Genomic DNA, 27,882 nt, shown 5'->3' with positions numbered 1-27,882 from the left:
CCCACCACCACGGGACCGGCTTGGGGGGGGGGGGCATGGGGGGCGTGATCGCGGGATCTCGTTGCGCCGATAACAAGTCTCGCGAGATTTCGCGTTGGCGGGAATGCGCGGCCAAAACATGGCCGTCGCCGCCGCTGTCTCGCGTCCAACGCGCGTCGCTTTTGTTTCAGGCTGAGGGGGTTTCCTAACGCACGATCATCGACGCGGATTAAGTTGTGGGGGGCGCGGAGGGGGGCAGCCATGGGATTCCTGAAGCTGATCGAGCTGGAGAACTTCAAGTCGTACAAGGGCAAGCAGATCATCGGGCCCTTCAAGCGCTTCGCTGCGATCATTGGGCCCAATGGCTCGGGTAAGACTACGGCCTTGTCACACACACGCGCAAAGATAAAGATCCCCAGTGTAGCCTTCAACACGTGTTGGGGCAAGTGCTGTCAGCGGACTGCACGGCACGAGAGGGAGTAGTCTGGCCAGCGGCGCGCCCCTTCCGTCTTTGTCTCACCCCACCCCGCTCTCATCGCAGCAGGTACCTCACGGAAGGCTGAGTCGACCTAGGGCAATGCCCAGGACCGATTCAGAGATTCGTAACTGATGTTGGCCGTGAGCGCGAATCGAACTTGGGTCACCGGGTTTCGTGGCGTGCTTAGTGCGCTAACCGCTGCGCCACCGCTCCCCCCCCCCCCATTGTCAGCGCAATGCAACAACAGCGACGACCTAAACGGCACCGCACAAACTAAACACTGAACTAGCAGTGAACTAGCAGTGATATAAACACGAACATTCGCCGCGAGTGTCGTGTGCGTGCTAAAAACCGCGTTATCGCTGTGCAAAGTGGCGGGGATGCGTGCTCGATCCAAGGGTCGAAAACAAAGTGAAGGCGCAGCCCTGCAATAGCCCGATGACGCCTCTGCTGGCGGAAGATCCTCCCACGAGAGGAAGCTCTCAGAGCAGTGGTTGTCAACCAGTGGGTACGTGAGTTGATTTATAAATGTGTGAAATGGTATCGTTCATTAGAGTCATTAGTGAATAATCACGAATTGAATATGGAAATATGAAATAACTACTATGTTGGGTGTCAGGCAAGGTTGGTACTCTGTTTATTTTTGTTTCAACAAGTGGTTATAGGAGCCCAAACAAGGTTGAGTATCACTGCTCTAGAGAGCCTTGAGATTTTTTTTTATGTTTGTAGTCACTTTAAGATGTTTCTTGTTCATGTTTTTGTTTGTTGCGGTTGCACCCGATTCAAGAGCCGAATGGCTCACAGGGTTATACCAAATAAATGAAAACTGAGAAAAAACTGTACTTGGGCCTACTCTTCCACCATGGCCAGACGTCTTTGAAGAGCTCGATATAAATTATTACAGTTTTATGTTCTGTTATACATTTCGGTGAGGTCTTCAATGGCATATAATCATGCACGTTCACTTGTTTAGTCATGTGTTTTTTTTATCTTAACCGCGCCATGTATTGCACCACAATATTAAAGGAATTTACAAATCACCCCCCCCCCTTCCCTGTATTTTAAAGTAGAAGTTGGCGCTTCGTCTTATAATCCGGTAGGAATGAGACCATATACAGTACATACCTTACTGACAACTGGCCCATGTTTGGGGTGATTTTTAAATCCTTTATATTAAGTTCACTTGCTTGCTTGCGCGCTTACGACCGTGAAAATCTTTCGGTCGTTTTTTAACCCACTTCCCGTGATCCAATCGAGCTGACATTTTGCACACAGACTTGTTGTGCGTGACAATTTATTTTCGTGAAAAAAATGTTCCTAAATTTTCCACTTTTTAGGAGAAAAAAAATCATATTTAATTTAAAATACCAATGTGATAAAAATGAAACTCTTACTCAAGAAAAACAGAAATGAATAATAAAATAAAACCGATGCCACGCATATAAAGGATTTATAGTGAAAAACTTTGTTTTTACGGGTTAATTTTTACTTTCTGGATACAAAGTAATGCTGTATCAAATTAAATATAATTCGTTGTTAAATTGACGTATCGGTGATTTCCACTTCTCTAAACAATTATGGAACGTCTCAACTGTTTAACTTTTCGATAGTGGTTCTTTAGAATAACAACTCTTCCTGGCAACAGGAATGTGGAGTGTTTGGGCCGTTAAATGCTATTTGAGTACCAGGTGTTAGTCTCGATAGTCCAGAGCTCTCGCCAGTCCAGTGCATAATGAGTTCCAATCTCCTCTAGTTGTGTGGCCCTTTTGGTACAGGAGCAAGACCGCCAGTTTTGAGAGCATAAGTTGACATCCCAGCCAGGGCCCACGCACTATCTTGAGCTAGTGGGTGCAGGGCTGCACCGTTTCCTTCCTTTACCCATTCTCCGAAACACCTTTTTGTTATGGTGTAGTATAACTTTGAATTAACGACACTTGTGTTTGATCTTTGTCCATATTTTGTTAAATTCAAATAGGGCAACCCTAACATACATACACACTAGGTTGGACACCTACTCACTCTCCCATGCCCTGCTGTAGGGGTGTACCCAACATGTCAAACCAAAACGTTGAAAATTATGTTCTTCTATAAGATACGTTTAGTAAAAAAACTAAGTTATTTTCGTGCACTCATTGATAATTGTGCTTGGATCATCGGCTCACTACACTTGGGAACCCAGTTTAATCACAGGTGGCTGAAACACATTCAAACCGTGCATCTCAGCGGTGCTGAACGCCCTACTCTGACAGTATTAGCGCCTTAAGCCACCCCAATCGCACCTTCTGCCATGGCAGTGGGTGACATGGCCAAATAGCAGCATTGTTTACCGCTTTATGCAGATGTTTGCAGATTGGGCTTTTTATATATTTTTCGGTCATATTTGGGGGATTCCTGGCCCGCATCTAATTTATGGTTTAACTGGTTTAACTATGTGGAACTTGTCATAATTTTTTTAAGTAGGCAGTTTTATTACTGACATGTAATGTGGTCGTGTGGGCACTGACTCGCTCGCCCTCGACAAGTGAGGAGCAGCTAATAATGAAAACAGTGTGCGCATAACACGTGCAAATTAGCAAGGTTGAAACTGCAACCCGGATAATCTGCCCACAGATAATGGAGAGTTGACCGTAATGTCTCGGCTTGCAGGTAAATCAAACTTGATGGACGCCATCAGCTTCGTCCTGGGCGAGAAAACGAGCAACCTCCGTGTGAAGACCTTGAAGGATCTGATTCATGGCGCTCCCGTGGGCAAACCGGCCGCCAACAAGGCGTACGTGAGCATGGTGTACGCAGAGGACAACGGAGAGGAGAAAATATTCACCCGCTACATCATCGGTTCGTCGCTACACTTCACCGTCACTTGGTTACAGAAGATCCTTGGGTTTGATCTTCCACGAAGCTCATGATTCACCCTAAATCGCATCCATTGCAACAAACCACGGCAGATGCGAATACCTGATGCATGAATGGAAAATTTAAATTCTCCAGTGTGCGACTGGTCATCCAGAACATACCGTACAACATATAACGACACAATGCCCGATCCACAAATTTCTAAGGAGACATTACAGCAATGCACTCTGCTGCATCTGGTGTGGTTTTCTGGCTTGACCACCTGATTTTAAAATTGTAGTTATTGCTTTGCATCTACATCAGCCATGCGAAAGATTAACTTTCACGTCTATGCAGAGCGGAATGTAACATGTTGTTAGTGGAGCGGGCCTTTGGCCCTGTGTTTTTAACGTATTCCAATTCAGGTTTAATGCAGTAATGCCATTTGCTCTGTTCATCTGTAACGGAGCGTCACGATAACGCTCGTAAAAAAATTACGAATATAAATTAAACGTCCGTACAAACTTATGTTGCTGTTAAGAGACTCGCCATATATTGCCCATCGTGTTCATTCACTCAGTAACTTTGTGTCACCATGTGAAAGCACACCACTAGAATGATAATTGGACAGAGATGTGAGCATTCTAAATATCATTGTAATCGCAATGTGATTTCTTGACAGCAAAAGGAACAATTGGAGACGATTCGATTGGCCCTCCCGTCATTCCTTTCGTGTCATGTGACATCACCGTACTACATGAGTAATGCGCACAGCTTTGTTTTAGGACACCAAATCAAAAGAGGTGAAATTATTTCCAAATGATATTAGACAGGACAATGATACAACTGGGAGGACTGATCCAGTGGTCACAATCTCACCTGTTGCTGGCTGCAAATGACTATAGCTGCATATAATTACTGTTTTCTGTCTCATGAGTTTCTTGTAATTTACATGACATCTTAGAATTGGTTTGTTTTTCTACCATGTTGTTGTATGCATTTAAAAAATGCGCACAATGTCCCAGTGTAGTAGCAACTTTTTAACATCTTGATACATTGTTGTAATATGCAGTTACAACATTTGAGGTCTGTCAGATAACGACTGGGTATATTATCGAAACAAAGTTTGTGATCTGCCGAATAACCACTGGGTATGTACCTGCTACAGAAACTTACATTCTCTGTACTCGTCTCACTGTTGGGGGACAGGATCTTCCTCCGAGTATCGGATCAATTCCAAGGTGGTGCAGCTGCAGGAGTACAGTTCTGAGCTGGAGAAGTTGGGCATCCTCATCAAAGCACGCAACTTCCTCGTCTTCCAGGTGAGGGTGCGCCATGTGCTCTGCTCTTAAGTGGAGGGAGGCCCCTCTGAATCCTTAGGGCTGGTGAGTGTTGGTAAACTTCAAATGTACACTCAACTCCGCTTATAATGATACCCTCCGGAATTAAAGTATCCTTTATCAGCTCGTGTGCAGGCGCTAGGTGGATTATCACAGTGCAGGATCGTGAGAGGTGGTGGCTGCTTGGGGAGGTCGTTCTCCAGCAGTGGATTAAACCGTGTCTGATGATGTATATGAAGTACCGTTACATGAGAAGTTCCCCCCAAATCAGTAAATGACCTTTACAACCCTGTTACAAAGTGGTTAGCGCGCCTCGCTATGAATCCGGTGACCTGAGTGTGATTCCCGCCCGTGACTAACGTCAGTGGCGAGCAATAGCTGAAACGGTCCGAGGCTTCCCGCCTCCTAAACCACTGCTATGCTCCCTCGCATATTCTCCGCACCTTCACCAATGGCAGTTGATTGTTTGCTGAAGGGTGAATGTTTTTGCTTACTTTGGGAGGAAACTAAAAGTACCTGCACAGATGGATTCCTATGGCTCATTGGCATTACCAGCACAAGGCGTGTACGGAAAACACTGCTGGAAAATGTAAAATTGGCGACTGTGGCAGGATACCCCACAATCCAACACCATTATCATCGGTACGCGTCCGGATAAAGCAGTCGAGTAATGTTAAGGCATGGCGATCAGTGCTTGGTCTTTAACTCATGCAAATTTTATATTAACAAATGTCAATATAACTCATGCAAATTTCTTTGACAAATGTACATTTTGGACACAATGCTTATATCACGCACATCCGACTAGCACGGTTTGCAACGTACAGCGCAAAATAAGTTGAGCATACACGCACGTTTCATATCGGATTTTCTCCATTTACATTCCGATGAGCAAATTGCGATGTCGGGTGTTGACTTCGGGGACCTTTTTTTGCGCGCGTTCTTACCCGCAGGGCGCGGTGGAGTCGATTGCGATGAAGAACCCCAAGGAGCGCACGCAGCTCTTCGAGGAGATCAGTCGCTCGGGGGAGCTCGCGGCGGAGTACGAGCGCCGCAAGCGGGAGATGATGAAGGCTGAGGAGGACACGCAGTTCAACTACCACCGCAAGAAGAACATCGCCGCCGAGCGCAAGGAGGCCAAGCAGGAGAAGGACGAGGTGCGACGGTCGCAGCCGTTCAAGCCCCGCATTAACCGCTTGGCTCTCCTCCTTGCCAGTGCTGTATGAGATAATATAATCAGCCAGAGTGCACCTCATCTCATAAGCTAAAAAAAAACTATTCACTATTTTTTATTTTACCAGGTAAGGCCATTAAGCTGTATAGCTATTTTCCAGAAGCGACGTGGCTATCATCATTGATGGCTCAACGAGGTGGCTTATCACGTGGACATTTATAGTGGCCAAATACTCGAAATGCATGTTTCTAAATGTGGAGGGAAAAACCTGAGGACCCGGAGAAAAATCCGCGCGACCACGGGGAGCACATGCAAACCCCAAATATACAGCAGGCGTCGGTGTCGAGATCGACCCCACAACCTCCCGCATACCAGGCGAAGGATATAACGTCTCGCCACCGCGAGGCCCCTCTCCAGGTTTGAGCCTCGAGAGTGCTTGGATGGGTGACCACCATGCATGTCAGTTTGTTGCGGGCTTACGTGGTGGCCATCAAAGTGCAGCGCGGGGATCAGCGGTCTCGATGGGGGCCACCATTACCAAAAGGTTGAGAATTGCTGCTGCAGGCCCAGCCTGTTGCTTAGAATACATCTTGCTTTGCATAGCTGGAGAGAACTCCCGCCACTTAATTCTCTTTCCCGTCAAGTTGGTGGCAACTGGTGACGGTTTCCGGCAGCGATTGCCGTAAAATTGTCCCTGTGGATCAAGGCATCTACATGTACCTCCGATTAGCACGGTTGGCTACACACGGTGCGAAAGAAGTTCAACAATAATGCATACTTATAGGCTCGTCTTGGTCTTCTCTCGCTCGTGCATCCCTGACAAAAGGGCCCTGCATATGCATCATGAGCTCAAGGATTGATTTAAATGAAATCACCGCACAAAGGTGTAGGCATGTGTTGGATGGCTCGATGTGTGCAATGTAAGCGTTGTGCTTTCCTGCGCAGGCGGAGCGGTACCAGCGGCTGAAAGACGAGCTGGCGCGCGCGCACGTGCAGCTGCAGCTCTTCAAGTTGTACTACACGGAGCAGGAGATCGAGCGGCTCAACAAGGACCTGACCGTGCGCAACCGCGACATCGACAAGGAGACCCGGCGCATCGATCGTGTCGAGGAGGAGATGAAGGGGCGCAAGAAGGAGGTCGGCAAGCTGACGCGCGAGCAGCAGCAGGTCGAGAAGGAAATCAAGTGCGTCCTTCGAGCATCCATCTTTTCTCCCCTTACCCCTCCGCGCACATCCTCACTCTTCAGTGCCTGCGATGGTCGCGAATCTAGAATGTTGAGAGAGTTTTGCGGAGCTGTACAGACTCTGTGGAGACCGTGACTGGTTATATGGACAAGATTTATTATTGTTGGCCAAACGTTTATTGCAAAAAATGACAACATTACTTGCGCATTAATTTGAACCGTTGACTGGTTTATAAAACACTTAGTTTTTTATGCTGTCCGGATAAGGTTGAAAACATTGATGGCACTAGCTCTGCCTGTCCACCCATCTGTCTGGCATCGCTCACGATTACAATAGCTGTTTTGGAACCTTTCCCCCGGCACAGGGAGAAGGACTCGGATCTGAACCAGAAGCGCCCGCAGTACATCAAGGCGAAAGAGAACACGGCGCACAAGCTGAAGAAGTTGGAAGCGGCGCGCAAGTCGGTGCAGAACGCGCAGAAGCAGTACATGAAGCACAAGGCGGACATCGACGAGCTGGAACTGGAGCTGGGCGGCGTGGAGAAGGCTCGGCAGGAGTTTGAGGAGCGCATCGAGGAGGAGAGCCAGAGCCAGGGCCGAGACCTGCAACTCGAGGAGTCGCAGGTTCGTCCGCAGCCCCATGGATGGCTTGTGGGGAGGGGGGGGGGGCGGTGGTGGTAAGGAAGGCAGGCAGGTGGTGGAAGAGAGAATGATGAGTTTCTGTTCGTTTTGTGTAGATATTACGGAATTTGTTTACACTCGCCCAGTGGTCGGAATGAATGACACAAAATAATCGAGATGGTACAAATGAGATATTTTAAAGGCGATGCTGTAAAGATACTATTTACAAGACGTTACAGGCACTACACATGAGACAGTGCAAACGAGAGAACATACGAGACAGTACATACAAGACAAAAGGGTCAAATTGTGAACCAAATTTGTGACATCTTATCAGTTTTCATAGGGAAATGGGGGGGGGGACTAGGGAATTGTTACATATCTAATGCAGCCACACTGATCCTAATGTCCAGGAGTTGAGAGCTATTTGAGTGTTGGGTTGCATCTCCTTTGAGTGAAGAACAAGAAGGTTATGAGTGGCCTTTCCTAAATACTCACTGTGGCTGGACATATGACAAGCGTCAAGGCCTAATGGTGCAAGTCATTTGCGTCGCACAGGTGAAGGTGTACAACAGCTTGAAGGAGGAGGCCAGCAAGAGGGCGGCCGTGCTTGCGCAGGAGTTGGAGAAGTTTAACCGGGACCAGAAGGCCGATCAGGACCGCCTGGATCTGGAGGAGAGGAAGAAGGTGGAGACCGAGGTACGTTGGAGTGGGTTGGAGGGGAAGTTTATGTTCACGCCTTCCCGTGGGCCAGAGCGGACGTCGGTGGGAAAACTTCATATTCTTTAACTTCAGCTCTATCGATTTCTTATTATTTGTATTATTATTTTACGGGTCTATTATCAATACAAGCGAATTGTGCAAATGCCCTTTTTCTAAAAAAAACATTCCGTCACATATTTTAGTTTTATTGGCCTTGTATAGAAATTGGTGCCATCACAGTTCGGCCATCGCCAGTGGTACTGAAAAGTGAGAAATGAATGGCAGCAACTCGCAGGATGTAAAATGGCATACGGGGTAGGGTTCTCACGAAAAGAAAACAATTACTAGATGTATAATACTGTTTATATACTTCATGATTTATGAAGTTAGCTTTTCAAACCTGCCTGGCTGCAAGGTAGCCAGGAGATGGCAGTACAGCAAATAGGTTCGTAGAACTCATCTTTTGAGGACATTTCAGTGTTATCCCCTCATCTGCATGAGTTTTCTCCGTGTGCTCTCATTTTCATTGACACGCAAACAATCTTTATATGTGATTTTTTTGGTTAGATCTCGTAAATACAAATGTGTCGTTAAACCCGCCTTTGTGTTGGAGAGTAAACCCACAACTTTCACAATTCAAATTGTAGTATTGACACTCGTAAATGACGTAAAATGTATATAACCGTGTGAGAGAGAGCCATTGTTTTGGCAGGGGAGGGTTTTTTACAGCCAACATGGAAGCCTTACGTTGCTTGCTTTGCAATACTCTGATGCGTGCAGGCGAAGATTAAGCAGAAGCTGCGCGAGATTGAGGAAAACCACAAGCGAGTGGAGAAGCTGGAGGAGTACATCGTGACCAGCCGGTGAGCTCAAGCTGAGCCAAGGGGCCGTGGCACTTGGCTAACATGTTCTTTCTCTGTTCAAAACAATATTTGGTGCAGGGGTGCACAACCCCTAATAACAAAAAAAACCAATGCGGACTTCAAAGAAAAAGTGTTTAATAGGTGACATTTCAAGCAATCGCCCTTCTTCACAGCACTTTTTTGGTGGCTTGTGGGAGAACTGAGTTGTCAGAGCGTTGAGCGGACAGATACCATTACAGGTTCAAATCCAACTTTAATTAATGTAATTAAGCAGTGTTTTCTGACGAATATGTTGGGAGTTTTCTCAAAAGTAGGTTGTGACATCGTACATCTGTTAACTGACACAAGGTGATGCACTGCTGTCTGTGAGAGTTGTTTGTGGACATGTGTTAATCTCATGCGATGAAGCTGATGGTGCATTTGGAATAAAATATTGCACAAAGCAAAAATAAAATAATATTATTAAAAAAATAATACAGCAGTTGAAAATTACATGTAGACAATAATAATTGACTAAAGAAGGCTGAAAACTTGGGCTCAAGATAAATATGAGCCAAACAAAATTACAAGTTAGCCAATTAAAACGGGAATGTCTGATGGCGGGCCGCATGAAATGAAGTCGTCCCTGATTTAGCCCCAGCCATGCCAGCGGCATTGATCTTACGCTAGGGGCGCGGTATTTTGACGAGCATCACGGTCGCTCCAGGTCTTCGCTGGAGGAGCAGAAGAAGCTGGAATCGCAGCTGACGGAGGAGGTGGAGACAGCCAAGCGTCGAATCGAAGAGATCAACAGTGAACTCAACCAGGTGATGGGGCAGCTCGGAGATGCGCGCATCGACCGGCAGGAGAACAGCCGGCAGCAGAGGCGAGTGGAGATCATGGAGAGCCTCAAGCGCCTGTACTCCAGCTCCGTGGTGAGCCTGCCGCACCATGCACTGCTTTCCCTGGGATATAAGCAACTGCAAAATGTATGTGGAATAAATATGTTGCGTGGGTTAATGTGCTTCTACCCCAACCACCCTCCTCTCCCCCCCCCACATCAAAGACAAAAATGCACAAAGTCAGACAACCTGAGAAAGGCTGCTCATGTTTTATCTGCAGGATATGAACTCTTCGTTTTTAACGCCGTCCAGCAAAGGTTAAACGCGCTTGTGCATTGGCTCTATCCTCAGTGGGGAGTCACGATAACTCTTGTAAAGAGGATCCAATATAAATGAAACTTTACTGTAAAGTTGTGTTTCCGGTCAGGGACTTGCCCGAAAGAAAATAGGCCAAAAGTTAATAAGATTTTTCAGAAATATTGAGCTAAAATGTTGAGCCTTGTCGACCGAGGCAATGACATCATAGGTTTATGCGCCCCACCTCCCCTCCCGATGTTGTCATTTCATGTTACGTCATTTCGTGACACCACAAGACCCGAGGCATTGTGCGGCTTGTAACTTACCATTATTACAATTCATTAAATACGTCAGAAGGACAAATGCATGTTGGAACGCGTGATAGAATCCATGCACATGCATGATCTGTTGGATTTTCGTCTTTAACGCTCACCGTGTGTACCTGTTTGCTGCAGTATGGACGGCTCATCGACCTGTGCCAGCCAACACAGAAGAAATACCAGATCGCCGTAACCAAGGTGCTGGGCAAGAACATGGATGCCATCATCGTGGATTCGGAGAAGACCGGCCGAGACTGCATCCAGTACGTGAAGGAGCAGCGCGGGGAGCCTGAGACCTTCCTTCCCCTCGACTACCTGGAGGCAAGTGCCCTGTCGCTCGCACTCATCTCACACACGTGCGCACACACACTCAGCGTGGACACATCACACAAACGCAATGCGTCATGTATCACACACGCACACACTGACGTCGCACACACACACACCGTGTGAACACATCACACAAACGCAATGCGTCATGTATCACACACGCACACACTGTGACGTCACACACACACACACTGCGTGACACATTGCACGCAATCCGTAACGTACCGCACACCGTGACGCCGCACACGCCGTGACGCGTTACGTATGTACACACACTACACCAGATGGACACATCACGCACTAAATGCATCCCATATCACACACCGTGACGCCGTATGCGCTGTGACACGCACGCCAACGGCACTTGATTATCAATGGGTGGATTGTGAATTAACCGTGATTGCAAAAAACCCTATTTCTTTCCTTGTGCTCGCCGGGGATCCGTGACTTGTGCCCACCTGACTAACAACGTTGACAATTCGATTACTTAAAAAATCAATGCGAAATACATTTTTACTTGTTTACACCCAGTCAATGTAAGGTAATTAATAAATATTAGTTTTATAGATTCATTTACGTGTGCTTTGTATTGTCCATGTTTTTGTTCTTTCCGGACCTTCCCTCCCCTCCCATTATGCTGGTTAAATCGTGCGTTGACTGTTCTAAAAAATTGTCTCGCCACCTATATATACAACAACCTTGTGAATGTGGTGGCAGGGGTTCACAATAACTTATTTTTTGTGTGCTTTTTGTTTGGTGCCGTTTTTGTTTATAATTTTTTTTATTTACCTTGATGGGCGGGTTTTAATTTGCTTGGTAGTGGCTGTATATGAGATTTTTATCCTTATATATAAATAATGTATAGCATTATGGGATGCTGGCATAATTGACGCTTTTTAAAATGTAAGCAGTATTACTCTTCTCAAAAACCTCCGCCCCCCCCACCCCCCATTATTAGTCTGACATTTTCCCGAACCTCCTTTTTGCGTTTGGCAGGTGAAGCCGACGGACGAGAAGCTGCGCGAGTTGCGCGGGGCGAAGCTGGTGATCGACGTGATTCGCTACGAGCCGCCGCAGATCAAGAAGGCGCTGCAGTACGCCTGCGGCAACTCGCTCGTGTGCGAGAACGTGGAGGACGCCCGTCGCATCGCGTTCGGCGGACCGCAGCGCCACAAGGTAGATTACTTAACCCCTTTCCCATTCCGATGACGTACGTGTACGTCAGCACTTTTTCTTCGGTAAAAGGCCACGCGGGAGGGCGGGTGGCAGGGTTTGGCGCCAGCTGTCATAGAGTTGCGGTCGTGTCGCTACGGTTCTCTGCGGTGAGTACTATGTCTTGAAAAACAGCGGCGCTTCGCCTCTCTAAATAAAATTAATGCTGAGACACTTGCGAGTTCTGATATTCAGCGGTGAACGGGACACCCACCTTGCAACTTGCAGATGTCTTGGAATGGGAAAGGGTTAATTGGTAAAACCAACGGAAGCATCGCCCCTAACTGGCAGACTAACGCGCACTTGCAATTCCGGTGCTGTGTTCACCTTGTGCTGCACTGGGACAGCTCCCACCAAGGTGGTCCCCTCGGCTTAAACATTGCCTCATTAATGCGAGTTGTTGTTGAATGTGTTGGTGGCCAGTGCCTCCCACCACCCAGGGGGTCGAAGGTCGTCGATCATAAACATGCGCACACTGAAAGTGGATCAGACTGAAAACTCTGACGCGTGGAGAGATGCTCTTCTGGGAATTGCATAGAGACAGAAAAAAGGAAAACGTCGGTTAGAGACATTATTCCGAATGTTAGGAAAGAGTTAAGGGAGTTTGGGCAGGACATACCGCTCAGAGGGGTGATGGATGGACCACATAGATTAGAGAACAAATGGAAATCACAGACATTGCAGTGACTGGGGAGCCGTGGACTTGGCCAATATTACCAGGTTATTTTCTCTACATTCTTTCCAAATGGGCCCCTTAAGTCGGTTTAGTCACGGTCGCATGAGTGCATGCAGGGAGTGCATTTCGTGTTTTACCAACGAAGTTTGCGTGTTCATTTGGGGCCTTACATGAGGCGCTCGGTAACAAGTGCAGATTGCCACGTTAACAACCCTTAGGGATGTTTTCCTGGATATATAAATTATATCGCGACCATTACAAAAGTGTTGGCAGGTATAGGTTCTCTATTGCAACTCATCAATGCCATTAGAGGCCCTTGAACGTAACTGTTTTCTAAAGCGTACAGAGCATAATGTGTTCCCCATCTTTTCTCCTATTAGGAAAACGACATGAATATTTATTGTCAAAGAAACAGCTTTATTGGCATTTAATTGCATCACAAAACTTGCAAAAGGCTCAATCCCTACTTCCGATCGTACGCCGCTCTAGTAATATATACATTTACACCATTTTGTCAATTCCACTGCTGGATGAGGACATCCCCTCGCCACTTAGGTCACGCGATTTAGTTGACCATTACCTCGCCATTCTGGTCAGTGCTGTTTGGTGAAGGCAGGGTATATTTTTATGTATGTGTGGGAGCATATAAGTGCAGTACAACAGTGCATTTTTTTCACTGCTTTGTGCTGCACATTAAATCGCCCCATTTGAACTCATACCGACCAATTGTCCATTTTAGTCATCCATGTGAGCGCTGTTCAGGCTCAAAGCTGCTTAGCTCAGAGATTGGACACATTCCCGGTGACTTGGCCGCAGGTGCGTCCCAGTTTGGTTTTCCCAAACCGAAGCGGCATGTTACATGATGCTGTCTGCTTGCCTGTGCTGCGCGTGACGGCGTGGGTGCGTGTAGGCCGTAGCGCTGGACGGCACGCTCTTCCAGAAGTCGGGCGTGATCTCTGGTGGCGCCAGCGACCTCAAGGCCAAGGCGCGCCGCTGGGATGAGAAGGCCGTGGACAAGCTCAAGGAGAAGAAGGAGCGTCTCGCCGAGGAGCTCAAGGCAAATGCAGCCAGGCCTTGAAAAAACAAACTCAACCATGGGGGTTGTCGTTGGGTTGGTTTTGGGGGCTAATACCGTGTCTTAGCGCTGTCGGCACAGCTGAGATCTTGGTTTTAAAACCAAGTTTCAGTAAAATTAGAGAAAACTTGGTTCTCAAGCATCGCTAATTGATGGCCCGGCCACCAATGACGTCATGGAAAACTATCGTGTTGAATATTGTTTTATCACTTTGTTCCGATTATTCACACCGGGATGTTATAATTTTTGTCAGGTTGAGATGCAGGGAAAAGTTTTGCATCACATACTAAAGAAGTGTGCGTAGTGTGGATAAACAGACCTATTGAAGTTACTTCAGGCAACAATTCTCTGACGTGAAATTATTTTCCAACGAGGGTGTGCTGCTCGCTGCAAAGTTCTGAATGTCTTTGGCGGGTGGGTGACCGGGTGGGGGGGGGGGAAACATCGTAACTCAGGGGAACCCTTCTCACGGGCAATAATTTCCCTCGACCACCTCGTCAGACCGTTAAACCCTGCCTCTTGCCTTTTTTAGGAACAAGTGAAGAGTAAGCGGAAGGAAGCGGAGTTGCGCCAGGTGCAGTCACAGTCGCACGGGCTGCAAACGAGGCTCAAGTACACGCAGAGTGACTTGGAACAGACTCGCAACAAGCATCTGGCCAACAACATGCAGGTAAAGGGGGGTCAAGCCCATGTGCTCGCTAGTCCGGCGCTTGGGCTGATTGTCTCGGAGAGCATGTGGTATGTCGTGCCCTGGCTTTGGCTCATGTGGGAAATAGGTTTTGATCCTAAAGTAAGAGCTTCATAAAGTAAAAGCTTCTTTGTTTTTGCTTTGGTTGCGTCTTTGTTTAAAAACAGGAGTGGGTGAACCATTGCCTCACTGAGAGCCGAATAAAACTTTTGAATAGATACCTTTAACAGGCTGCACATTCGGCACAAAACTTTGATCACGTTTTGACGATATGCCTTGATTATGTACTCAGAACTACTGAAAAGACTACAGATGACTGAGCTTGCTAAAATGTAAAATAGTGTTTCCAGGTGGATATTATTGACCTCTAGAACCCAATTAGTGTGGCTAGAATGCTTGCAATGAAAAATAATATCCTTTGCCAGCCATTTTGAAGTGGAAGGCATTATGTGGCTGAGGGCCATGTGAAATTGTCACTTGTTGTATGCAGCCCCTGGGCCTTATGTTCTCCACACCTGCTTTTAAAGGTGGTGAAACCAAAATGACGCCAATGTCAGGCGAGTTATGCTGTTGAGCAGCAGCGGTTGCGTAACGCACGCGCTCTGCCTCCCTTCTTCGTCACGTACGCTCGGCAGGAGAAGTCCAAGCTGGAGAGCGAGCTGGCCAACTTTCAGCCTCGCATGAACGAGATCAAACGCAGCATCACGGCCCGCGACCAGGAGACCAAACTCATCATCGAGAAGATGAACCAGGTGCGACAGTCGGTTCCGCAGGCTTAAAAAGAAATTGTGTAGAACTGGGAAATTCGGTAATTAAGTAATCGACTTTTCTACCGAATGTTGGGATGATTACTCGACTAATCAGATCATGAAAATAATATGCGACTAGTCATCCAGAACAGACCATACCCGATCCACAAATACGAAGGAGACATCACAGCGATACACTCCGCGTCTCCTGACGTGGTTTTCTGGCTTGTTGACAACCTGAATGTGGAATTGTAGTTGTTGCCCTGCATCTACATCAACCATACGAAAGAATAAGAATGCAAACATTTGGGAAAGAAAAGCCCCACCATTGTGTGGCAGAATGATGGCGTGGCCTCTATATTTAACACGGCCCAAGTAATATGTATGTTGAACTTCTTTCGCACCATACGTAGCCTAACGTGCTAATCGGAGGTGCGGGGGAAGGACTTCGTAGACCACAAAAGGTTGTCTTAATTATTTGACAATTAAATCAACTTAATTGACTCTGTCCCCAGCTCTGAAATTTCGAGCTGTCCCCCACCGACAGCTGTTGCTGCCGATATTGTCCGCCGCTCGGCGTGTGGAGTGGCAGCATCGTGCGCGACGGGACACTGATGATTGTGCGCTCCGTGCGGCAGGTGGAAGACGAGATATTCGAGGAGTTCTGCCGGGAGATTGGGGTGCGCAATATCCGCGAATTCGAGGAGGAGAAGGTCAAGAGGCAGCAGGAGATCGCCAAGAAAAGGTCTGAGAGCACCACGTAATCGTCTGCCTGAACGCCTTAGCTTGACAAAGTTGTCCTACAGTGTGAGATTTAATACAGGCTGTCCGAAAATAAATATATCAAAAGTAAACGTCGAGTGGTTTTATTGTTACTGACATAAATGTAATATGAATAGATGTAAAATTATTTGATGATTTATGATTTTTTTTATTATTAATTGGTTTATGGTATTTATTAGATATTCTCGAATTATTAATAAACTTATACATGTCGTCCACCATTCACTATGATCAATCTAATTCACCGTTCAAACTGTGAGAAAACCTTTCCATAAAGCCGTAGGGATGGATGACACAGCATGAACAATACAATGTTTAAAGTTCTTCAAGATCCCTTGGCTTGCTAGTGTAGACTTTACTTAAAAAAACACCCCAGAGACAAAAATCTCACGGTGTTAATTTGGGTGAACGGGTGGACTTGTCATTGTGTCAGAAAATGGGGTTTCTTCTGAAACAACAAAGTACCAATCAATATTCGCAACAAACTAAAACTTATAAGTCTTATGCATCTATTTATATAAAATTTATGTCAGTTTCTCGAATATCAATAAAACTGTTAAACATTATTTTTGGTATATTAATTTTCGGATACCCTGTATTATTTTTCTTTAGAACTACTTTTTGTGTTTTAGTTTGTTGTTCTTCCCTCGCACACCTCCGATGAGCACGGTTGGCTACGTACGTTGCGAAAGAAGCTCAACATACAGACATGAGAGAAGGGGCTTGGAAAAAACACGTGTGTGGTTTATGCATGGCTCATACTCTTAGTTTTTTCGGTAAAGTCACGTAGGTAAAAAATGAAATTAAAATTAATAAAAAATTAAAATAATTAAAATCACGACGTTTCGGAGGCAACACAAGTCTCCGTCATCAGGTGGGACCGTCACAGCCAGATTTGCTGTATCAAGTGAGCAAATCTGGCTGTGACGGTCCCACCTGATGACGGAGACTTGTGTTGCCTCCAAAACGTCGTGATTTTTATTATTTTATTTTTATAAATTTTAATTTCATTTTTTACCTACGTGACTTTACCGAAAAAACTAAGAGTAAGAATCCTTGCAGTCACGAAAGCTTCAAATCTGGAATTATGCATGGCTCCTTTTTGTGAATCCACTGCTGTATAACGGCCTCCACATGCTGTGTGGCTTGTGGAGTCATGTGAGCGTACTTCTCCACGCTGGTCAGCGCGGGTTGGAGAAGGCAGCCCAACTAGCTAAGTCTAGCATCCTTTTCCTTCTCGAGAAGATTGCTGACCCACGAGTTTGTGTAAAACGGTTCACGTAGTCCCTTGTTTGTTTCATAAAATTGTTCTGCATTGCACAGTACGGTAAGTCCTTGCTTAACGCGTTTTCGCTACAACGCTGTTTTCTTCCACTTGGGAACACTTATCGCATGACACACAACGCGCATGTTCATACTTTGGCTGAAGTGTCTGAGGCTCTACAACTCAAGTTTGAAACTTAAATAATGAGATATATGCTTTTAAATTGATCGTATGATACGCTCTGGTAACATCACAGTGACATTTTATTATAAGTGTGGGACTAATGCTGCCATAGCGACAGCATCGGAGCATTCCAGGCTGTGCCTTGCTCGTTTTTTTCTCATTAACAAACCTTTAACTTGTAATGGACAGAACAGAAACGTACAGGTTAGATATTGAGTGGCTTTATATTATTCCAGGGCTCTTCAGCGATGTTTTCTAGCAAACTTCTTAAGAAAATTAGCATCTGAAGCTCTTTAATTTTTTTCTCTTTTGAATTTCGCTTTCTTATCACAAATTGTGTCATTCTGGATCTCTTGACGCCTCAGTGAATCGTATATCCCGGTGGGCTTGGAAGGCCACCCAGTTGGCCACTCCCAAGAGCCTTCGAAGGCCACATCCGGCTGTTGAAGAACTCTGCCTCATCATTTGCATCGTTGGGGGTCGGTGTTTGTTAAGTTTTTCACAATTGTAGTGAAATGTAAATCGCCGCAGGTCAGAGTTTGAGAACCAGAAGACACGCCTGGGCATCCAGCTGGAGTACGAGCGCACGCAGCTCAAGGAGGACCAGGACAAGGTGACCATGTGGGAGGACGCGGTCAAGAAGGACGAGACAGAGGTGGAGAAACTCAAGAAGGTAAGCGCCGTCACGCGGGGCAGCTCTGTGTCTGGGCACGGAGCCGCACGGTAAACGTTGGGCGGATAATGATGTATTGATTCTTCAGAGGAAAGCATTGGTTATACTTGTGATGCATGCATCGAATCATGGGTGTGAGATATGAATTATTACTTGAAAGCAACGGATCGGGAGCCTATGGGCCGGAAACAGCCTGTGACTTTCATGTTGCATTTCCGATTAGCTCGCAGCCCCGATTAGCACGGTTTCCTAAATATGGTGCGAAAGTTGTTAAACAAATATATATATGAGGCCTACCGCTTTTAAATGGCCCGCAAACAACCATCACCTCATTAATCGGGTACTAGAGTGACATTTTTGATCTGGTAACAACTATAATTGAAGTGTGGTCAGTCACATCTGTCAACTGCAAGAGAGACTTGCATACGATTGAGTTGGCATATGGCCTGCTCTGAAGTAACCGACGGGTGGTGCCGCTCTGCAGGAGGAGCAGCGGCACATGAAGATAATCGACGAGACCATGGCTCAGCTGCAGGACCTGAAGAACCAGCTGCTCTCGAAGAAGTCCGAGGTGGCCGACAAGACGCACGAGATGGAGGAGATCCGCAAGAAGCTCGGCGGCTTCAGCAAGTCAGTGGCTTTTTTTGAAACGCAATGATCCCTCGTTTACCGCGGTAGATGCTTTCGCGAAATTCCCGTTGAAAGTGAGGAATTATTGCTGCTTAAATCACACTTGCGCTGTAAACTCAGTCTGCAGGCATCGTATCGCTCAGCCACGCAGCTCCAGAAGATAGTTCATCGTCGACTGGTCACAAACCGTGTGATAGCGACGTGCGTTGCGTGTCGTGGGAAAAGTGTTCGCTAGTGGAAGAAAACAGCGTTGTAGCGACAACGCGTTAAGAAAAGACTTGCCGTACTGTGCAATGCAGAACAATTCTGTGAAACAAACAAGGGGCTGCGTGAACTGTTTTACACAAACTCGTGGGTCAGCAATATTCTCGAGAAGGAAAAGGATGCTAGACTGAGCTGGTTTGGTCATGTGTTGAGAAGAGACAGGAGCATCCAATTAGAAGGGCCATCCAATGGAGATGCCACCAGTACAGGGTAGTTGGAGTGGAGGGAGACCGAGGATGAGATGGAAGGATGCGGTTGAGTGAGATATGAGGAGTGGATGTGACGAGAGAAGAGGCACAAGGAGAAATAATATCCGTGCTTGGAAGAAAGAGACGTACACATTTTTTTTCACCTTCATAATTTCCTTTTGTAATCTGCCAGTATTCCTGGGCATGGTCCTCCAGAGTAGAATCTAATTTGAAGACGGGTCATTTCCTGAAACGTTAACTGATAAAATGGCCCTTAAGTAAATCATTTTCAAAGTAGCTACTCTGAACAATCTTCGTTGCTTGAAACAACCGCCTATGTTATATTATTCTCTTAGAAGACCATGTTGATTAAATTAATGCATTTTTTTGTACTTTACAATTGACATGCAGCCAAATTGTCAGGACATGCCTACATTTAAAACTGACGATTTAAACTAAACAAATTTTATTATGACTAGGTAAGGCCCACTGAGCTATATAGCTCTTTTTCAGAAGCGACCTGGCCACAAATGATAGCTCAACGTGGTGGCTTATTATCACGTGGAAAATTATAGCAGCCAAATACTGTTGAGCACATGTTGATTCTAACTATGAAGGGAAAATCCAGAGGACCCGGAGAAAAAGCCACATAACCACGGGGAGAGAGAGACATGCAAACACAATATACAGGCGTCGGAATCGGGATCGAAACTCACGACCTCCTGCATACCAGGTGAGGTAGTTAACATCTCGCCACCGTGATGATCGGTGGTGTAGCGTAGCTGGCATGAGCCCTGGTGCAAGGAATGAAATAAGCACCTTACTAATATACCTCCTCTTTGTAGGCTGGCACCATATGAAGTGACACCGCCATTCTGTTGTTCTCCCCTCTTAACGTCGCTGCTCAGGGAGATGACGCACTTGCAGAAGGAGGTGACGGCGATCGAGACGAAGATTGAGCAGAAGCGGAGCGACCGCCACAACCTGCTGCAGGCGTGCAAGATGCAGGACGTGCGACTGCCCATGCGGCACGGCACCATGGACGACATTTCGCAGGAGGAGGTGAGAGGGGTCGGAGGAGGTGATGATGTTGGTGCCAGCACCAGTCTCGATTTAGTCAGCATTTTGTTATGATAGTCCTTGTTAGTCACGTCCACGACAACCTGTGGAATTTTATCGAAGCTTTCGTCCGTGGATTTCCTTTTAGTCGTTCTCTTAATGTAATCTTTTAAAGCAGTCAAAGATTTAGTTGTGAGGGGCATGCAATCCCCACCCCCCCTCCCACCCCAATACTATCTGGTCAACCATCCAGTCAACTCCGTAAATCTCATTATATAAATATATGTATGTTAAACTTCTTTTGCACCGTACGTAGCCAACCGTGCTAATCAGAGGTGCTGGGCAGGATGACAAAAAAGCCACTTGGAGTCTTTTTTTTCTTTTCAGTGTCATAACCGTACTGGTAAATGCTCTTGTGTCAGGGAGTTCAGGGCTCGTCGCAGACCGACACCGAAACGAGCGGCAGCTCCCAACGCAGTTCGAACATGTACGCGCGCGAAGCTCTCATCCAGATCAACTACAACGAACTCAACGACGACCTCAAGGCACGTGCACTGACCCGCCACCCGCGGCTCGTCTCCCGCCACACTCTATCGTCACATTTCCGAGGTGCGATCCTCCCGAGCGACGGGGCTGTAACATCAATCTTGTGCGTGCGTGCGTGTGTTGGCGTGCGTTTGACGCCGCAGGATCTCTCGTCGGATGAGGAGATAAAGGGCGAACTGAACGGGCTGGAGCACAAGGTGACGGAGCACCAGAATATCATGCAGCGCATCTCGGCGCCCAACATGAGAGCCATGGAGAAACTTGAGAGCGTGCGGGACAAGTTCCAAGAGACCGCCGATGGTGAGGAGTGCGCGCAAGTGCCATCGTGGCGCGGACCTCCGAACCCCCACGACCCCCGGCACTGAAGTTTAACCGCGGTTGCACGATCGTGTAGGGAGACGTTTTTTTTTCGCGGCCGCTTCCCCAGCGTTCATTCTGACGACAGTGGCATTTCCAATCGGCAGAGTTCGAGGCGGCGAGGAAACGAGCAAAGAAGTCGAAGCAGGCATTTGAGCAGATCAAGAAGGAGCGCTTTGACCGATTCAATGCCTGCTTTGAGGCCGTGTCGACCAACATCGACGAGATCTACAAGGCTCTGTCCCGCAACGCCAGTGCGCAGGTCAGCATTCTGGCGTGTCAACCATTTCACTCTTCTGGGGCATGGTTGTATTAAATACGTTTTTTCGTCCAGTTGGTACCGTTTCGTTTGTTGATGAACTCTTCTCGCAGTTGGATGGATTATCACGATTCAGGGCAATGGATAAATTCAAGAATGTAATCTTATTTTGTCCATTTGGTACCACTTAGTTTGTGTTCTCATTCTGTCGTCTTCGCTTCGTTAACCCAGTCTGATACGTGTATCACAAGCTGGACAAACAAATGAACATGAAACGAGACAAAAAGCTTGTCGATTCTGAAACCGAACAGTGAATCACGAAGGGGAGTTGAGCGAACCGTCAAAATCAAAGGCCTAGTGGTGAGTGTTCGCATGCGGACGGAATAAACCCGGAGGCCACCCTCTGTTTGTGCACCAGGCGTTCCTGGGGCCAGAGAACCCGGAAGAGCCGTACCTCGATGGAATCAACTACAACTGCGTGGCGCCCGGGAAACGCTTCCGGCCCATGGACAACTTGTCAGGCGGGGAGAAGACTGTTGCTGCACTGGCACTGCTGTTTGCCACGCACAGGTTTGAGCACCCCCGTCTCTGCTGCTTCACATTCACAAGGAAAGTAGTGGTGGTTGTGGTAATGATGATTATGATGAAACTAAACTATTTTATTTTACCAGGTAAGGCCCACTGAGCTATATTGCTCTTCTGCAGAAGCGACCTGGACACGAATGATAGCTCAACGAAGTGGCTTATCACGTGGAAATGTATAGCAGCCACATACTCTAAACGCATGTTGATTCTAAATGTGGAGGGAAAAATAGGAGGACCCGGAGAAAAATCCATGCGACCACGGGGAGAAACATGCAAACTCGAAATATACAGCAGGCGTCGGGGTCGGGATCGAACCCACGACCTCCTGTATACCAAGCGAGGTAGTTAACATCTCGCCACCGTGATGATCGGTGGTGTAGCGTAGCTGGCATGAGCCCTGGTGCAAGGAATTAAATAAGCACCTTACTAATATGCCTCCTCTTTGTAGGCTGGCACTTTGGTTTCTCTGGCCTGTGGGCCCCAGTGTAGTTGAACCACCTGCATAATTGATAGCTAAGCCATTCATGATGATGATGAAAATGAGCACTCAGACCAAAAACCAGTTCTCAATATCGTAGATGGCCACCCAGGCTGTGTGACGCATGCTGTCCGGCACAGGTTTTGGGTTTCTTTCATGAGAAAAAAAGGACTTTAAAAGTTATGGAAATATGGGCCATCAAAAGCAATCCTGTGACACCACTAAATCATCATTTCCATATGTCTGATTACGTCAATGCGGTGATGTCACTGGAGCGCTCTTAAAAGTATTTTTTTCTCGAATTAACGAAGCCCTAAATGCTGACAGTCCAGGTGCAACCTGAGTTTGTGTTTGAGAGATGAGAGCTGTTTGGATTGTTTTCGCGTCATTTTACTTCGAAATTACTGTTTGCTACCGTAGCATTTGACTGCGCCAACTGATGTTCACATCCCGCCGTTCTGATAGCTGGCCAGACACAAGTGGTACCATCAACCTCCTCGTATACAGTGCTGTCCTCTTGCTTTTCCGTCGCGCCCCATTGCTAGAGCCACGGCCTTTATATCTCGTTGTTGCGTCTGTGCGTTGCAGCTACAAGCCCGCTCCGTTCTTCGTCTTGGATGAGATTGACGCGGCCCTGGATAACACCAACATCAGCAAGGTGGGGTGGGGGGCGGGGGCCTTGTGGCCAGACGGCGGTGCTGCGCACCACACTCGCGCACGTCTGTAAACAAAACTGTAAATTGCGCACGAAGCCGAGGCGCTCGACCTCGAGAAACGCAGACGCGAAAAATGCGCCGCCGGGTTTTTTTTTGCCAAGTTTGGTTGTTTTCGTTTGGAATCGGAAACGGGTGGGCACGGTAAGGCGGCCGCGGCAGCCTCGGCGTTGGGTTTGAGCCACACGCGCACAGTTTGCCGGCGGGTGTTTTGCGAACGCCTCAAAGCTCCCCCTCCCTCCTCTCACCCACTTACCCCGCCCCTCCCCTACCCCCCCCCCCCCTTCTCCCCAGGTTGCCAATTACATAAAGGAACAGTCGGTGGAGAACTTCCAAGCGATCGTGATCTCACTGAAAGAAGAGTTCTACACTCGGGCGGATGCGCTTGTGGGCGTCTACCCAGAGGTGACGTCTCTAAACTCGGCATCGTACGGCCCGACTGAGCCCCCTTTGTCTGGCTTCTTGAGTGGAAAAAATCGCAAGACTGATGCTACGCAGATATCGGTCGCGCATTCTGTTGTGAATGGTAACGCAGCCGTTCGATGTCGCACTCTTATGAACTTTAAAAGCAATAATGCACTCAAAATATGATTGCTTGATAACAAATGGTGCAGTTGTCACCATTGGTTTAATAAAAATGTACTATTCCTATCAACAGTATTACTTTGCCAGCACTGCACTGATGATGTTATTGTGTCCAAAATAAGTCACCATCTTTCAATGCGCAATGCTCCAGAAAAAGTTGGTGCGGCATGTACTGCTAGAATTACCGAATGGAAATTAATTTTCATCTGGACGAAAAGCAATCCTAAACAGTGTTGTCCAAGATTGTGAGCCCTTGTTGCTGTAGTTCATGAAACCATCGCTGTGTGGCTGGTACAGTCATGGGGGGTGTAATTGTCTCGTTCTCGGAGTGGACCATGTATTCACAATCAAGGTTTTTTTGGTTGGATCGCGTAAGTATAAATGTGTTGTTAACTCGCCACCACCACCTGACGCAGCCAACCAGCAAGGTTTGTCACGTGAATAATATTGGTCGTGAAAGCCTACGTGTCAAACTGAATCGTGTGTGTGTGTAAACCTCTCACCACCTGTGTTTGCTCCCCCCCCCCACCAACGTTCCTGTTGTTTGTCAATACAGCAAGGGGATTGCGTGATCAGCAAGGTGCTTACCTTTGACCTGACGCAGTACCCGGAGCCCGGCGGAGACGCAGATGCGGACGCCATGGTGCAGGCATGATGACGGAAGAAACACGAAAATGATTATGATGACACACAAGACGACTCCACTTAAAGTTTGAAGAAGAGGAGGCCCATTAGATATTGAATTACAAATTTCTGCCTTGATCTCATCCGCCTATCATGTGCTGAAGAACTCTCAAATAAAAGATTTTTTAAGCATTACAGTGCAAACATCATTCTGCAAGTTACGTAAATAATTTGCTAAATATGTGACTTGAGATGATTGTTTTTAATTGGCCTGCTAATCGTGACAGTGTTGGAGAGTATGAGGGGCGTTTGTTCGATCTTGTTTATCAGTCGCAATTGGGCTTGTTTGCCTGCTGGGCAAAACAGGAACTTACAATTCCTTTGCACCTCATCGTTGTCGTCTAGAGGCTTTTGTGGCCTTCCCTTGGCCTGAATGGTCACAGCACAGAAAACCGCAGCTTACGTCACCACCATTATGCTCATTAAATGCGGTGACGTCATTGCTGCTTTGACAGCTTGCAGTGTTTTACCGTTGTTTTTTTAAACTTGCGCTGTGAATAGAGAAACGTTGAACTTGTTAACATTCTGGCTGGGATTTTACTTTTACTGGAGATCGGGCGAGTGGGTAGGAGACGGAGAGCCCTTTTGTACAGAGATCGTGAAGTTGACAGCGACGTTTTTTTTACGACGGCGTTGGCCCTGGACTGTATAATACAGTTGACTGGAAGCAGATTAATTTGGGTGGCGCGGGGCCTTAGAGAATCGTTTCTGCTAATGTCATTTTAACAAAAGATAAACTCGCGTTTGAATTTTTTTTTCTTGAACATCGCAATGAAACGTATTCTCAGCAGTGGTCGCAGTGAGACTGGTGTATGCCAAAGCATGTTCCAGCGTCGTGTGAATATTAAAACTGCTTCTGGCCAGGAGCAGTTCCTACTTGTCCACTGCTGTGACCACCTTGCAGGTGGTTTATCGTCTGCAGACAGGGCTCATTTAGCGTGGGCAGAGTCAACCATGACCAGGATTCTAACTCTCAATCGCTTGTCCCGGTTAGGTTTATGGTACCAGCCATAACACAGCTGTCCGGGATGATTGTCAAATCAACGAGCAGTTTTCATGTTGTTAATTTCGAATACGTAGCTTAAAAAAGTTGTTTTTTTGCGGGAGTGTTTGTATTGTTTTATTTAGTGGGTTTGTGCGTGACTGTTCGAGAAATCATGGTTGTTATGGTGTTCATGACTGCCCATCCCCATAACTGCCCTCGCTGCATTAACATTTCCGGTTTCTTGGCAATTGGTGGTGATTTAACATTTCACGGTCTGGATCCGGAGTGGTGTAAATGCACAGGCTGATGAAGGAAGATGCACCACCGTCATTAACAAACACTGCTTTCCGTGACGAGATGAGAATTACGCAAGACGTATTTTTGAACAACAAGCCTGGCTTTAAAAGCAAAATACAATGTCTCCATAATCAAATGAACTTCGAGCTAACGCTTTTCCCTTTTGACAGCCCTGAGCTTGGAGTGGAAATTCCATATTCCGATGGCAGTGGTCAAATAGGACAGCTAATGTTCTGAAGAGAGCATTTGTCAAAAGCGTATCTGATCACGCATCGGCTTGGAAGGCAGTGTTTGTGATGTGGACGATGATGGGTTTTATCCCGTGCTTAAGTTGGCTTGCAAGGTGCATTGACACGAGACGTCGCTACGTGTGAAGAAAATGAGTGTTGATATTAAGTTGACGGAAATGCCTGGCTATGCTTCGTGGGGTTGAGGCATCTGCCGTAATTGCGCGCCTATCGTGCCGTTACGTAACTTCAAAGTGGCCTTGTATGCCACCGTCCCATTCACAGTAGTTGATTGTCGACGTGAGAGCGAGAGCCCTTGAATTGTACAATAAAGCCGTGACTAACGACTGCTGCGTGGGCGGGCGGGTGACCGGATCCTCAAGTTATCGATCGTGCATAGGCTTGTAACAAATCTCCCCGTCTTACAAAAAATAATAATTTTTAATTAGATTTTTGTTGGTCACAAGAGCGAAGACCCGTAACAGAACGCCCGATGCCACAACAACCGTACGCGGATATATCCGCCAGGCCTATCTACCAGACTCGTTCTCTTTAGTATGGGGGGGGGGGGGGGCGAACAGTCAACCCAGTGAATCCCCCCGTATTGCCACGTAATTAATGGTCATTTGGGGCCACGATTCTTTCGAGGGCTATTTGATTCGTACGGTTTGGATTTGCACTCTGGCCCGTGCGTCTACAAGTTACAATCTCTCGCTCTTTTAGCTTAAAAAAAAGTTCACATTTGCGAATGCATTTTTTCGTATCAATCATAGACAATCTTATCAAACCATTCTTTCATCGCACGAATCATGAACAATTGAATTTCTAAATCGTCGATCATGTGCCTGTATTTAACAACGTGTAAGTTTTTGTCCGAGTGGGTTTGGCTGACACTAGGGGCACTCGCAAAGAAGAGGTTTCTATCGTGCTGCCATTTTCCCTGTAAACTCTGGTCCCCTAACCGCAATGCTGACATAACGTAGCCCATATTTAAAATCTATGTTGAAAACATTTCTTTAGAACTGCTTTTTGCCGCACCTCCGATTAGCACGGTTGGCTACATAGGGTGCAAAGGAAGTTCAACACGTACATTTACACGAAGAGCTTGCCTGTGAATTGCAGCTTTGTTGTGCTATGTGAATGTGATGTTGGATTTTATTAAGTTTCCCACTATTACTCAATGTATCTGTCATCAGGTTCTATTCATAGGTCAAAATAGCAGGTGTCCATATCCAAGTACAACACGAGTCCTAAAGCCGAGTACTCGCTTACCCTTCTGTTAAGTTTTGTATCATGGCCTTGTTATTATAGTTTTGAAAATGGTTAGAAGTATGATGTGAATCGTGTAAACATGTTTGTAGTGATTTGAATGAGCTTACCCGAGTGTATTAATAAAACATGAATCGTTTTCTGGCATTGGCCGTGTACCGTGTTCACTTTCTCAAGTGGTTGGGCACCCACAGTTGTGAAACTTGATCTGCCACTGCCATTCTGAGTGGCATAATTGCACTGTGTTTGTAACGTCAATAAGTAAACACCATATTAATATAAATGTGTCGTTAAACCCGTCACCACCCGACCAGCCAATCGGTAAGGTTTGTCACGTAAACAAAAGTGGCATTTCGTTAGGATCACAACATTTACAATTCGAGTACGACGTTTCGCCAGTAATTACAACGAGCATCATCAGGCGAGAGACACATTTGTCTGGTGGTGGCGGGTTTAACGACATTATTACGCGATCCAACCCAAAAAACCTCATGGATGATATTTGTTCGCGA

At 46.7% G+C, this 27,882-nt stretch overlaps 1 protein-coding gene across 1 annotated transcript; it reads left to right on the top strand.

Annotated features, from left to right (window-relative positions):
- Positions 1-104: 104 nt before the first annotated feature.
- LOC133356796 (structural maintenance of chromosomes protein 1A-like) lies at positions 105-27,517 on the top strand. Its single transcript, XM_061574485.1, has 25 exons — positions 105-349; positions 3,104-3,292; positions 4,499-4,611; positions 5,583-5,786; positions 6,749-6,987; positions 7,353-7,611; positions 8,167-8,307; positions 9,091-9,173; positions 9,880-10,087; positions 10,747-10,932; positions 11,938-12,117; positions 13,740-13,886; positions 14,437-14,574; positions 15,228-15,344; positions 15,980-16,086; positions 18,103-18,244; positions 18,729-18,874; positions 20,235-20,388; positions 20,808-20,930; positions 21,075-21,231; positions 21,396-21,550; positions 21,966-22,117; positions 23,199-23,268; positions 23,618-23,728; positions 24,465-27,517. Exons 1-25 carry the CDS (start codon positions 241-243, stop codon positions 24,561-24,563), a joined length of 3,729 nt encoding a protein of 1,242 aa, XP_061430469.1. The 5' UTR covers positions 105-240; the 3' UTR covers positions 24,564-27,517.
- The last annotated feature ends 365 nt before the right edge of the window (positions 27,518-27,882 follow it).

Source organism: Lethenteron reissneri, chromosome 55 (genome assembly GCF_015708825.2).
Source record: "Lethenteron reissneri isolate LAM-NWPU_2019-01 chromosome 55, ASM1570882v1, whole genome shotgun sequence".
In the NCBI taxonomy this organism is placed as follows: Eukaryota; Metazoa; Chordata; class Hyperoartia; order Petromyzontiformes; family Petromyzontidae; genus Lethenteron; species Lethenteron reissneri.
This window is presented reverse-complemented; position numbering and strand designations above follow the sequence as displayed.

Bases quoted from the DNA above. Each gene is read 5' to 3' on its own strand.
- LOC133356796 (XM_061574485.1), top strand. From the start codon at position 241: ATGGGATTCCTGAAGCTGATCGAGCTGGAGAACTTCAAGTCGTACAAG. The intron at 350-3,103 runs GTAAGACTACGG...CTCGGCTTGCAG, and splicing joins CATTGGGCCCAATGGCTCGG to GTAAATCAAACTTGATGGAC. The intron at 16,087-18,102 runs GTCTGAGAGCAC...AAATCGCCGCAG, and splicing joins CAGGAGATCGCCAAGAAAAG to GTCAGAGTTTGAGAACCAGA.